Source organism: Physeter macrocephalus, chromosome 14 (assembly GCF_002837175.3).
Source record: "Physeter macrocephalus isolate SW-GA chromosome 14, ASM283717v5, whole genome shotgun sequence".
Taxonomy (NCBI): Eukaryota; Metazoa; Chordata; class Mammalia; order Artiodactyla; family Physeteridae; genus Physeter; species Physeter macrocephalus.
In genome coordinates, this window is record NC_041227.1 from 99107293 (window position 1) to 99120902 (window position 13610).

A 13610-nucleotide genomic window follows, 5' to 3' on the forward strand; every position below is an offset into this window, starting at 1 on the left:
TCACTTTGCTGTACACCTGAAACTAACACAACATTGTAAATCAACTATACTCCAATTAAAAAAAAAAAAAAAAACTACCTCCAAAATCAGACCACTTCTAAATAGGTGGTTTTTAGACTCACAAACAGAAAACAAAATTACTATTACCAAAGGGGAAAAGTGGGGGAGGGATAAATTAGGAGTATTGGATTAACAGATACATACTACTGTATATAAAACAGATAAACAAAAAGGATTTATCGTGTAGCACAGGAAACCATATTCAGTATCTTGTAATAATCTATAATGGAAAAGAACCTGAAAAAGTGTGTGTAAGTGTATGTATATACATATATATGTATATATATCCAAATCACTTTGCTGTACACCTGAAACTAACACAATATTGTAAGTCAACTATACTTCCGATAAATAAATAAATAAAGGGGTTTTTTCTTAGCAGAGAAAGTTTTTTTTTACTGAAGTATAGTTGATTTACAGTGTTGTGTTAATTTCTACTGTACCGCAAAGTGATTCAGTTATACACATATATACATTCTTTTTTATATTCTTTTCCATTATGGTTTATCACAGGATATTAAATATAGTTCCCTGTACTGTACAGTAGGACCTTGTTGTTTATCCATTCTGTATATAATAGTTTGCATCCGCTAACCCAAACTTCCCACTCCATTCCTCCCCCACCCCACCCGCTTGGCAACCACAGGTCTGTTCTCTATGTCTGTGAGTCTGTTTCTGTTTCATAGGTTTGTTCATTTGTGTTGTATTTTAGATTGCACATAAGTGATATCATATGGTATTTGTCTTTCTGACTTCACTTAGTATGATAATCTCTAGTTCCATTCATGTTGCTGCAAATGGCATTATTTCATTCTTTTTTATGGCTGAGTAGTATTTCATTGTGTATATATGTGCCACATCTTCTTTGTCCCTTCATCTGTCGATGGACGCTTAGGTTGTTTCCATGTCTCGGCTGCTGTGAACGTGGGGGTGCGTGTGTCTTTTTGGATTATAGTTTTGTCTGGATATACGCCCGGGAGTGGGATTGCTGGATCATATGGTAGTTCTGTTTTTAGTTTTTTGAGGAATCTACGTTCTGTTTTCCATAGTGGCTACACCAACTTACATTCCCACCAACAGTGTAGGAGGGTTCCCTTTTCTCCACACCCTCTCCAGCATTTATTGTTTGTTTGTTTGTTTTTTAATAAATTTGTTTACTTAATTATTTTTTGGCCGCGTTTGATTTTCATTGCTGCGTGGGCTTTTTCTACTTGCAGTGAGCGGGGGCTACTCTTCGTTGAGGTGTGCGGGCTTCTCATTGCAGTGGCTTCTCGTTGTGGAGCACGGGATCTAGGCTCCCGGGCTTCAGTAGTTGCAGCACGTGGGCTCAGTAGTTGTGGCTCGCGGGCTCTAGAGCCCAGGCTCAGCAGTTGTGACGCACAGGCTTAGTTGCTCCGTGGCATGTGGGATCTTCCCGGACCAGGGTTCGAACCCGTGTCCCTTGCATTGGCAGGCGGATTCTTAACCACTGCACCACCAGGGAATTCCCAGCATTTATTGTTTGTAGACTTTTTAGTGATGGCCATTCTGACTGGTGTGAGGTGGTACCTCATTGTAGTTTTGATTTGCATTTCTCTAATGATTAGAAATGTTGAGCATCTTTTCATGTGCCTATTGGTAATCTGTATTTCTTCTTTGGAGAAACGTCTTAAATAGATTTTTTTTAATGCCTATGGCATTATGTACATATCGGCGTCTCCAACACCTGAGTCAGAGGCTTATTCACAGGTATTGATGGCAGGTATCCATTGTGTCCCAGATACTGTGGGAAATACAGTGATGAAAAACTCTAGGATCCCTATGCTCAGAGAACTTATTACTGTCTTGGAGAACAGAAAGACTGTCCATCACAACAGCCTTTTCCTAGAGAGCACAATAAAACATGACAGGTTTTTATGTGGAGAGAATTTAGTCCCTGAGTAATTTGAATTCTCATCAGAAATTCTGAACATAATAAACTATCAACAAAGAAGTAGTGTTTATCATCTGTGTTTTTAAAGTTTCTCCTTCTGTGATGCTGCAGCATCTCATGTTAGCAGTCAGAGAACAAGGAGAGAGAAATGACCTTTAGTTCTAGAATGTCATGTCTCTGATGCTGTAGTCACAGGGAAGACCCCAAACGCCAGCCTGTTCTTACCCTGTGTTGGTGACTGTGAAGTCCTCCACTGTGACCAGCAGCGGTAGCCGGGCTTACAGGGCCTTGGAGCGATCATCTTTGCACAACTTCAGTCTTCCTCAGAGTCTTTTGTTGAGACAGTTTGTTTCATTATTAATTTGGGGCATGGTAGTCTCCCAAATTAATAATTTAATTTAAGATGTAAGAAATCATTTGTCTGCCTTTAAAAAAAAATCTTAAACATCCAGATTAATAAATTTGACTTGCAGGATTTCTGCAACTGGCTGCTTTTCTGATCCTGGCACTTGAGGCCAGAATGGCTCACGGTGAAGTAGTAGCAACTTGCGAGGCAGTGTTGTGCATTTGAGTGTCAGTTTTGTATCCCCGTGAATCTGGGACTAGCGTTGGAGAGATGAATCTGACGTGGCAGTCACTGTGGCACACCCATGTACCTGTTTCTGTCTTTGTCCTCGTCAGTGCATTTTTACGTGTCTAACACCTAGTTTAAGATTACCAACTCCTTAGACCCACCATAATCTCCACAGGTGATTCTTATACTAATGCTTATTTGCACCTTATTCTGTTTTCTGTCCTGGAATGTGATGGACGGGCACTTCAGGAGCTTCTTCCTTACCCTTCGCTCTTGTGGGAGAAGGGCTTTCTTAAATGTGCATGTATGCATGTAACAGTGCTTCTCAGGAGACTTGAGCACACATAGCTCATAGCACATTTGTTTGATATTTTAACTGAAGGTATTGGATTTTGAATCTGTTTCTAGACACTGTTTCCAGCAAGTTGCAAAACAACAATGTTTATACTATTGCCAAGAGGAATGTGGAAGGGCAGGACATGCTGTACCAATCCCTGAAGCTCACTAATGGCATTTGGATTTTGGCCGAGCTACGTATCCAGCCAGGAAACCCCAATTACACGGTAAGTCCTTTCTCAGAATGGGTGAGATGGGTTCAAGGAGGGGGTTAAGAGTCCTTTCATTTTTTCTCAGCATCCATGAAAGACCTGGTAGAGGTGCTTCAGACACCAGGTATCCAAAACAAGCAGTCAGTAAAGAAGTCCCCAGTTACCTCCTTAGAAGACCTTCTGTCTGCAGTGTCTGCCCCGTCCAGCAGGCACAGTGCCTTGCAGCACGAGTGTCTCAGACTCCTGGTATATACAGAGTTGCTCACAAAACTTGGCAACTTCATCAGTATTGGTTAATACTTACCTAGCATATCTATGCATGTGGTACTATAACAAGCTGCTAAGAGGATTGTTTTTGTAACTCATTTCAAGCTCATTCCTGCTTTTCTTAGGATATCAGAATCCCAGACATATGAGCCTTTTTTAGCAGTGTTGTGTGTCCTAAATGGTTGTTGAAAAGTTAAAGCAAAATGGGACATACCTTTCACAGCCTGTAAGGGGACTTCAGTTTAGAAAACTTTATTCATTACCACACTGGACTAAAATTGGAATCCTGGCAGTATTTTTAGGGGAGGAGCCAGTTGCTTTGTTAAACAACAAAGCTTTAATACCCTAGGCACCCGGTGTTTGTTTGCTGTTGTAAAATGCAGTCTCCCAATAGGATGCTGCTTGTCATCTGCATTTTGTCAAGGACAAGAAAAACCCTTGGGATGGGGGAAATATCTTATTCTTCTGTTATGTTTAAGGCTTTTGAATTTAATAACTCTGAGGAAGCTTCATATTCAGTAGATTAAGGGAGCTTTTTAGCCATGTAGCTGAGAAAAGTCTGTGACTCCTTTCCTTAATTTTAAGGCAAGCCTGTTTTCATTAGCATACATCAAGGAAATAATACCACCCAGAACTGAACATTCTTGGTGTTTCCCCACTAGTTCCCTCCCTTGAAGTAAGCTGGACTAGCGTGTGTGTGTGTGTGTGTGTGTGTGTGTGTGTGTGTGTGTGTGTGTGAGCTACTGAGTCCCACCAAGCTAGATTTTTGTCCAAGCATTTGTGAGCTGAGAGACTTCAGGCTTCCCTCATAAAGTGTACGCTCCTCCCACCCACCTCCTCAACCTCCAGTGCCTTGGTTTTTTTGTAAGAAACTACCCTGTCATTTTCCTTGAGCTCCCTAAGAAAGGAAAACTCCTCTGTGCTCTTCCTGGAGGGACAGGTTTTCACTGTAAAATCAAGGTCTTGTAAAATAACTCCATTTGCTTCCCTAGAAATTTCTTCAAAGTGTGTATATTTGTGTGTGTTTTATTTTTTATCATCCATTATTTTATTGTATATAGTATTCCATCTCAGCTAGGTTAAAGAAGCATGATTACCCCCAGATTGCAGGTAAGGAAACCAAGGTTAAGAATGATTAATGACTTGTTTGAGATCACATAAGTTGTTGGTAGCTGAGTTGTGTGTAGAACTCAGGTATCTCAACACTTCCTACCATATTCTTTCTATTCATTATAAGGATAGTGAGAATTTTGAGAAGGACCTCTTAGTAACAACATAGTTTAAAATTTTTAAAAACTTTTTATTTTGAACTAATTTAAGACTCACAGAAAGTTTTAAAAATGGTACATAGAGTTCCCATGTATCTTTCACCTAGTTTTCCTCATTGAGAACATCTTACAACCATAGTACATTTTCAAGCAGGAAATTGATATTGGTACAATACTATTAACTAAACTACAGACCTTATTCAGATTTCACCAGTTTCTACATCAGTACTCTTAATTTAGTTTATTTGGTTAAGGAGTGCACAGTACTATGAAATCTTATCACACATATAGATTTGTATAATCACCACCATGGTCAGGATACAGAACTGTTCCATCACCACAAAAAAACTCCTTCTTGCTATCTCTTTATAGTTAGACATTCACCCCAGCCCTAACCCATGGCAACCACTGGTATGTTGGTTCTCCATTACTGTAATTTTGTCATTTCAAGAGTGTTATATAAATTCAATTCCTACAGCCTGTATCCTTTTGAGACTTTTTTTTCACTTAACATAATACCCTTGACATCTATCTAAGTCATTGCATGTGTTAATAATTTGGTTTTTTTATGACCAAGTAGTGGTGCACTACATGACAAATCACTTCCCCCAACCCCTTACTGTATTTCATTAAGAAAGTATGTTTATCCCATGAGGAAGAGGCCTCACATCTCTAAGTAGCTCTGTCTCACCTGGGAAGATAACTTGTCCCAGGTGAAGAAGTCTGTGTTCCAGGCTATAAACCAGAAGTGGATGTGTAAGTCCTTGGCTTACCTAGGCAGGGGGGATGAGTCTAGGTGGGTGGCATTCCTGAGTGGTTGGTGTTAAAGATGTGTCACATAAGCAGGCTAGCGGTTCCAAAGTTAAAACCCTGGTAAGGCCTCTTTTCCCTGAGGAGCCATGTAAAATGAGACCCAGAGTCCTAAGTCAGATTTTTTAGCCTCTTTGTTCTTTATGTATGTTTCCCTTTTGCATTAGGAATTAGCAAAAAAAAAAAACACAAAATCTTTTTTTTTTTTTTTTTAATTTATTCTGGCTTGTTTTAGCTGTACTAGTTGGAAAGCAAGGAATGGGTTTAAGTCTAAACTTAACCATTTGTTAAAGGCTGGGATGTCTGGGGCAGGGAGGTGATAGAACAGTCCAGAAAGAGAGATTCTTCCTTCTCTTCCTTGGCCTCCCTCCTCCTTCCCCCTCCAAAGAGCAGCTGAAAGTCTCAGGGTCCAGGCGTGGTCAGTCCATGACCCCTGCCAGTGCCAACCTTAGCAGATAGGGCTTTTATTGAGGAAGGCAACATGTCCCTATCACCCGTGAACGAAAAAGTGGATCTCCAACTAGTTGGAAGTTCCAGTATTGCTACAAAGATGTGAAAAAATACAGGACAGTATTTTGAAGGGGAGGAACTACCCTCTCTTTAGTCTGGGAGTTAACTCCCTTAGGCAGTTCTTACTCTTTTTAGCTTCCTCTCCTCCTCCTTTTCTGAACCCACATACTCTCCCATGAGAATTTTCTACAACACTGACAGTGAAGAGGCTGTGGAGGAGGAGGTACAGATTGCCTCTATAGGGAGCTTGAAAGTCAGGGAAATGCCTATAGCTGCAACTTTGACCAAAGAAGGGAGCTATTTTCTACTCGTTTGTTTTTGTGTTTTTTTTTTAACTTACTTTATTTATGGCTGTGTTGGGTCTTCGTTGCTGCACGTGGGCTTTCTCTAGTTACGGCGAGCGAGGGCTACTCTTGTTGCGGTCCGTGGGCTTCTCATTGCAATGGCTTCTCTTGTGGAGCATGGGCTCTAGGTACGTGGACTTCAGTAGTTGTGGCGTGAAGGCTCAGTAGTTGTGGCTCACGGGCTTAGTTGCTCCGCGGCATGTGGGATCTTCCCAGACCAGGGATTGAACCCGTGTCTCCTGCATTGGCAGGCGGATTCTTAACCACTGCACCACCAGGGAAGTCCTCTATTCGTATTTATATTCTTAAATTAGTTGTTCATTTGTTTTGTTCTACATTTATCAGAATTGTCTTTCTGATTCATGTCAAGCAGCAATTTTGCAAATGCCTTAGAGACTGAATATTAAAGCTACAAATAAATAGAGCCTCTTTTGATGTTCTTTTGTTTGGCTTGGTTTTGTTTCGTTTTGCATCTTGAAAATATCACTAAGTTTTGAGGATTTGAGTTTTCTCAAGAAGTTCAGGGTTGACCAATCATCTTCTTGACATTTTTGCCAAAAATATTCTCACCTTTTGTACTTTGTTAAATCATCCAGAGTCTCTAATGAGAGAATAAAGAGGTAATCTAAAATCTCATGGTGATACGTCGTTAAAGACAACTTTTGTTAATCTACCTTAATAGGCAAGAGCAATGATGTCAGTAATACAAAAAGCAAGTATTAAATTTTCTGGTTCTAAATGTAGTTTGCATGGTTTTGCTGTTATGTTATTGTTAGTAGTGTTTTGCCTAATCTAGTACAATTCAGGAGTCCAAATCTGGGTTTAAATTTTGCACTTGTTGACCCACAAAGTGAAAATCTCAGTGTTCAACATTGAAATCTTTTTAATATTTTAATTTTAATTTGGTAACTGTTAGACTAGAAGAAGAGGTGGTGGGTGGTAGAGAAGTAGAGTAGTATCAGAAGTACCTGATAGGCCTGAATAAGATTTCTGCCTCTGAATAAGAGGCAGAAAATGAAATGTAAATGTCTTTTTGTGTTGGTTCTTGTTTTCCCTTCTTAACAGTGTATGCTCTCCTCAATGTAATACAGGAAAGACTAGTACCTTGGAGCTAGTATCTAGCTTATGCTTTTATTTTACTTGAATATACATCCTCCTGAATTGGGACCAAGATAACCATCCTTGTCAGATAGAAACCGGAGCAGGCAGCTGAAATGACGACCACATTAAAGGTCATTTGGTAGTAGTCCCTATGACTCTTAGCAAAGCAGTAGAGCTGCTTTTCCCCTACATTTTTTCATATGGATTATTTCCTAACCTCATAGACCCACATAGAAAGTGGGTGGAAACACAGCACAGCTTGACATTGGTTAAACTGAAATTCTAAAACCCATGTAACCTATTAACAGGATCTCTTTGTTTGGCTACTCAGTGGTAGAAGCTCTTCTCCCCTTTTATCAGGAAGAGGTGTCCTTGTCCTGAGTACTTGGATACCTTTCGAGTTAATGCCAGCCTCTGTGCTAATCTTCCTTCTCCTTTTCCTCCAAACAGCTGTCGCTGAAGTGTAGAGCTCCTGAAGTCTCCCAGTACATCTATCAGGTCTACGACAGCATTTTGAAAAACTAATAGACTGGTCCGGTGCCCTCTGGCCACCCTGTGAGCGGTGCAAGCCAAGAACTCTTAACTGGAAGAAAATTGTATTGCCGTGTAGAATCTGAACCCAAACACACTGAGGCCACCCACCAAGGTAGTGACTAGTCTAACCTGTGCTAACATTAGGGCACAACCTGTTGGATAGTTTTAGCTTCCTGTGACCATTTGTAACCACTGCTTCAATCACTTCCCACCTCGTGCCACCTGCTGCTATCTGTCCTTACTTGTGGGCTTCTCCATCCTGTGCCAATGGCTGGCATTTTTGAGTGTAGTTTGATATTTTGTAATCGAGAGCTCGTTTCAAAAGCAGAAAAAGACAAAAAAAATTAAAGCAAGGAAAAGTGTCACTGAAACGTAAACTGCACTTTATTGTTTTATATTTTTGTACATATGAGAAATTGAGGAAATAGTGTATAACTGATAAAAAGTGTTAAAACAACCACACAGTCCTGGAGGAAGAGATGCAGTTTCTTGCCCACCACCTTAGGGGTTTTTTTGTCTGTGGCAGCCTTGTCCCTGATCACTTCTTTTTCTCTCCAAACTCCTTTTCCTTGTGATTCCCCCTGCCCCGTATTATCGCCTCCTCTGATGCTCTGCAGTTAGGAATGGTGGTCTTTCTTGAATGGTGCTGCAGGGTGCAGGAAATAGGGCCTGTCAGCATTGAGGCTGAGAAAAATGAGAACTTACTACATTCCTTTCCACTGATCTGATCTGTTAATAACACTGATTAAGGAATTTGAGTAGAGATGGGAAACAGGAACCAAAATGCCCTTCCCCCATCTCCTGCTCTGGATTTATTTTAACTCTCAGGTCCAATTCAGATCTAAAATCTTAGTTTTAGAGTAGAAACAGACTTTAAGTAATAACTTACCCAACCTTGTTTTTCTAAAAAGGAAAAAGATAAAAGACAAACAGGGTGTTATTGCCTAAGGCCTGTTCACTGATCAGTAGCGGAGGTGGGGGAGTGGGTCTCCTAATTCCTCATCAGTGTTGTCTTCACTGCAGGACCATCTCCATAATTTTCTTCCTTCAATGCCTTTCTTTTACCTTTTCTGTGCCTGCTTCTTTATGGCTCTTCTCATACTTCAGATTCTGGCGCTCCATGCATTGGCATACGGTAGCAGCAGAGCATCTTTCCAGGGACTTGAAGGTAAATCCTCATGCCAGAATGAAGGAGTAGCTAATAGTCTCCTGGAGCCACACTTCTTGAGGCCAGCAGGAGGGGTGCAGGGATGGAGTGAGCTTCGGGATGCCACAGATTCACTTGATCCTTCAGTTCTCCTATCTGCTCTTCATCTGTGTTGCTTAGGCTCCAAGGCAATTGAGATCACCTCAGAGGGCCAAGCGGTTCTTTTCATCTCTCCAAAGATTGGGAGATGTGAGGACCCCCTGGACACACTGGGTGTGGTCTCTCAAAGAATGCTTCATGCCTGGAACACCAGTCTGTTTAGCAGTGTTCACACTGTTTCATCTGTGGGCATCTGTGCCGACCGGCACCCAGGATTCAGGGTCCGTGACCAAGACTGCTTCTCAGATGCCCCTGCTCAAATCAGAGGCGCTTGGGTCCGAAGGCCTCATGTAGGACCCAGACCTAAGAGTGAGTCCCAGAGGAGGAGGAATCATAGAAAACAAGAGCAGAAACTACCCCCCAACCCTGTCGCAAGTGAAATGACTCTGATTCGTATCACTTGCAAAGTTTGGGGGTGCAGGTCCCCCAAAACAGCTTCTTAAACCTTGAGAATCTCCAAGAGAAGAATTTCTGGGGTGAGGGTCAGGAGCCATGTCCTGCGCTCACCACCCCTCAGGCACGTGGAGAACAGGGAGTAGCACAGGGTTGCGTGTGGGAGGTGGGTCAGTTGGTGACAGGTGGGGTAGAAAAGCAGGTGGGTAGAGTCCCCTTTTTGGGAAATCACTCGTGGAGTCAGTTGGATACAAGCAGTGAAGAAGGTCCACACTACAAATGCAGTGTTCTCATCTCAAAGCAAACTGCAATTCCAGAAGGAAGAGCGTGTGTCAGGGTAAGCAGACAAGACAATTTTGCACCAAGATACGTTTCTCCACCCCTGAAACCAGGCTTCTCTCAGCCTTCCCGGCAGTGAGGGGAAACAGCTGCTGTTCTCAGCTGACCTGACTGAGCCAATCCGCGCGTGAACTCTTCTTCACTCCTTGGAGAGGCTGCCTCCCGGTTTGCCCCTGAGCAGTTAGGGAGGGATTCTGCTCCACGGAAAGGACCTCTCTCCTGAGGAGACAGAGCCTGTTGCCTCCACCACAGCTTCCCTTTAGGCCCATCTCAACCCTGGCCAAACTGGGGAACGGAGTGGAGATTGCCCTGCATTCCCCTCTCCTCTGCCTCAGTATGTCTTTGTAACGTCAGCTGGTGTCTTACAAAGGGCAAGGGAAACACACACACACCCAGAACTCTTGCTGGTCAGAGATTCCCTGAGTGTCTGTCCTCGCCCGAGCCCGTTTTGTGTGTCTGTGTTGTGAACCTTGGGACTCTGGAGAGAAGGGGAGGGGGGGTAAACGTTGCCCTGAGAAGGCTTATCATTCTTTTGTTGTTGGGATCTGTTCTTGGGGAGGGTGGGGGTCGGGGGAAGCTTGACTTTGTCTTCGTCAATAAACTCTCATTTACATAAAATGAAGTTTGTGCCTATGTACTTTGTTCCCAGAAGTGACAATCCCAGGACAAGACACAGCTGGCCAAGGGAGGGATGGGCATTAATAACCATGCTATTCGAACTTGCCTTTTGGCTGCCCTAACCCTCCCAGGGATTTAGCCAGATGAAATGTTAAGATTGGCCTGAGGAAGAATCATATGTCTCAGAGGCTCCTCTTAACCAAGCCCCGTATCGCCATCACCACACAGGCATTTCGCCGCAGGCAGGGAGTGCTCGCTGGAGCCGATCTGTCTTCCCTGGCAGGTCCCCTGCTAGGACCCAAAGCAGATGGTCCAGGGGCAGGCAGCCAGCCAGGCACAGGGGCAGAGGAGCACACCAGAGCTGCTCGTCTGTGTCCTCTTACCCAGGACGTTTCACTAATGAATGTATAAAAGCCTCTCAGATCTGTACTCAGGGCCTGCATGTTCCCAAGTGGATAGAATTAATGCTGCTTTCAAGCAAACTTCCCAAGGAGTTCAGATCTAATCACCTGCATTTGTGTTGCCGGGGTCACGTGAGCCAGGTGTGGTCAAGCTAGAGGCCCTGCCCCTGGTTGTGGTGAATGGACAGCGCCTGAAGTCTCCCACAGCCTGGAGTGGGGGAAGGAGGCTGAGGGATCCAATGCCCAGATGCCCTGAGCCTCTCTCACCAGTAGAGTGAGTGTAGGTAAGGTGCTTTGCACCGTGCTCAGCAGAGTAGCTGCTTTTATTACATGGATGTCCAAACACCATGAACAAACTGCCTTTGGCAGCTAGGAGCTCTTGGTTGTCTCCCTGTGCTGGCTGCAGTTAGCCCGAGCTCTAATAGGAATAACACTTGGGGTGGAGTGGGGTCAGGGTGGTCTTTGTGGAGGTTCAGAGTCAGAGATATGAAGAGGGATGGGCCTTACTGAGGTCTCATTGGGTTCACCAGCTAAGAATGTCAATTTTGGCCAAGAAAATCCTTAGGGCAGAAGCTTTCAACTCTCTGGGTGCACACTGATATCACCCAAGAGCTTTCACAAAAGGCTGATGATTCTTGGCCAGTCGGGTGGGGCCTGGGGCAATCTGCATTTCAAAAAACTCCTCCCATGTTTCTAGAAGTGCTGGATTGAGAATCACTGCCAGAGAAAGACTCACACTTGTTTGCCTCCTGCCTCTCCTGCAGTAATGGTGCTCTTGTGGCAGTTGAAAAACGGTAAAGCACTTTTATGCACGGGCTGCCTGCCCATTCGTGAATTGAGAGCGTTATCCCCATTTTTCAGGTGAGAGGAGGCAAAGCCACGTCTTCTGATTCCCTCTGCCCTTAGCTACTACAGCTTCCTTTCATCTGTGCCACCAGGCCAAGTGCCAGCCTTGCTAAGCCCCTAAGGTCCCGGTGTGTTCAGTCTCCAAAAGCAGGGTATACTGGCCCCCGGACCTCCACCGGAGATTGCACCATCCTCCTCTGCCCCCGCCCCCCGCCACCAGTGGCAACTAAGAAATACTGAGATCTCAGGTACATTGTTTCTGAGGCCAGAGAACAGCTGAGGACTCCCTGGTTGGAGCCTTCCTACTCCCACCTTATGCACTGATGCTTTTTCTGGTTTTGCTTGGACCCAGATTTCTTTTCCTGCCACCCCCAGCTCCAGGAGGCAAGAGCCTGTTTATTTTAATACCTGGTGTGGCACTTGGGAAAGATCACACCTCCCCCGTTGTTACCCATTTCTGTCTCCTGAACACTAATCCTAGAATCCCCACCAGCCCCCAGACATGTTATTAGCAACAAGGATGTTTCTTGAAAAGTTTCCGAGTTGGCTCCAAACTTGCCATCTCAGTTTCTCATTTAGCTTTTGCCCTGCCGTTCTTGATGCTGCCAACAAGAGGAAGATTAATTTAGGGATTGGTTAGACCCAGATGGACTTAATTTCCGGAATTATCCTTTTGAGACAGGACTGCCCCAACACTGGGACTGAGAGAACTCCACTACCCGCCTTCTCCCACTGGGTAGGAGTTAGAGGAGGATGTTCAAGTCTAGCCTAGCCTCTGCCTTTCCCTCCCTTGTTTCATTCACTCTCCACTTACGGTCAAAGGCCCCAGGATCTGGCTAGCCAGCTTCTGAAAGCCAGTGGGATCCTCGGCTACGATGGAGCAAGGGCGGCGGAGTGGCAGGTTCGGGTCCTCGTCCTCTCTGTCCCGCTCCATGTCTGGGCTTCAGATGCTGCAGGTGGACCCATGCATTCCATCCCCTTAAACCTCAGGCGTCCTCAGCTGAACCAGAGCCACAGACTAAGGACAGAGCCTCTCAGGTTTTTTCACCAAGGTAATCCTAATAATCATAGAGTGAACAGGCTCCTAGGGGCATACATCCTTAGACCAAAGTGACTCTCAGCGAACCAAGATGATTTAACCGAGTCTTAAATTCAGGCACGTTTTGCATTTTAATACTATGGGTTTGTTTTTTTATATAAGATATAATGCTTTAAATGACCTATCACTGCAAGCCATTGTGAGGCCCGGTAATGAACCTGTGGCTTTGTATTCTCCTAGTATAGCTAAGTTGAGAATTCTGAGAAGCCTGGCCGCAAGGTGTGTGTGAGCATTGCATGATTTCTCGTTTCTAGTCTCCCTTGGGCTGAAATAGAACCAGAATGGCGGGCCATAGCCTGGGGGAGTAGACATAAATTCTGGGATCTTTGGGTGGGGTAAGGATGAGAGATTTTCAAATACTTTGGGGGGATTGGTAGTGCCTGGATGATTTAATCAAGTTAGGAGTCTCTTGGTTGACTTGGTTGACCGTTGGCGAGTCCACAGGGCCAGTAAATCTGATGTCTCCAGAACAAAAGTGGCACTCCAGGAGGGGGCCCCCTGTATCCTTCTCAGCCCTGCATTTGCTTCTAGCTGCCCTGGCCCTTCTTCTCAAAGCCCTACCCAACACCCGGGAGCCGACTTAGCATAAATGGAAATGCTTTCCCAAGGTCATGTTCAACCTTCCCTCTGAATGGCTGTGTCTCTAAAACAGAAAAGAAAAACGAAAGGCCACACAGTGA

The 13610-nt window shown here is 44.1% G+C and overlaps 1 protein-coding gene across 1 annotated transcript in view; it reads left to right on the forward strand.

Annotated features, from left to right (window-relative positions):
• Positions 1-10470, forward strand: part of AP2B1 (adaptor related protein complex 2 subunit beta 1) — a 130699-nt gene extending 120229 nt beyond the window's left edge. Inside the window, exons 22-23 of the mRNA XM_007105563.4 lie at positions 2955-3109; positions 7845-10470. Coding sequence (XP_007105625.1) covers positions 2955-3109; positions 7845-7919 — 230 coding nt within the window. The 3' untranslated portion in view covers positions 7920-10470. The remainder of the gene's footprint in view (positions 1-2954; positions 3110-7844) is intronic.
• The last annotated feature ends 3140 nt before the right edge of the window (positions 10471-13610 follow it).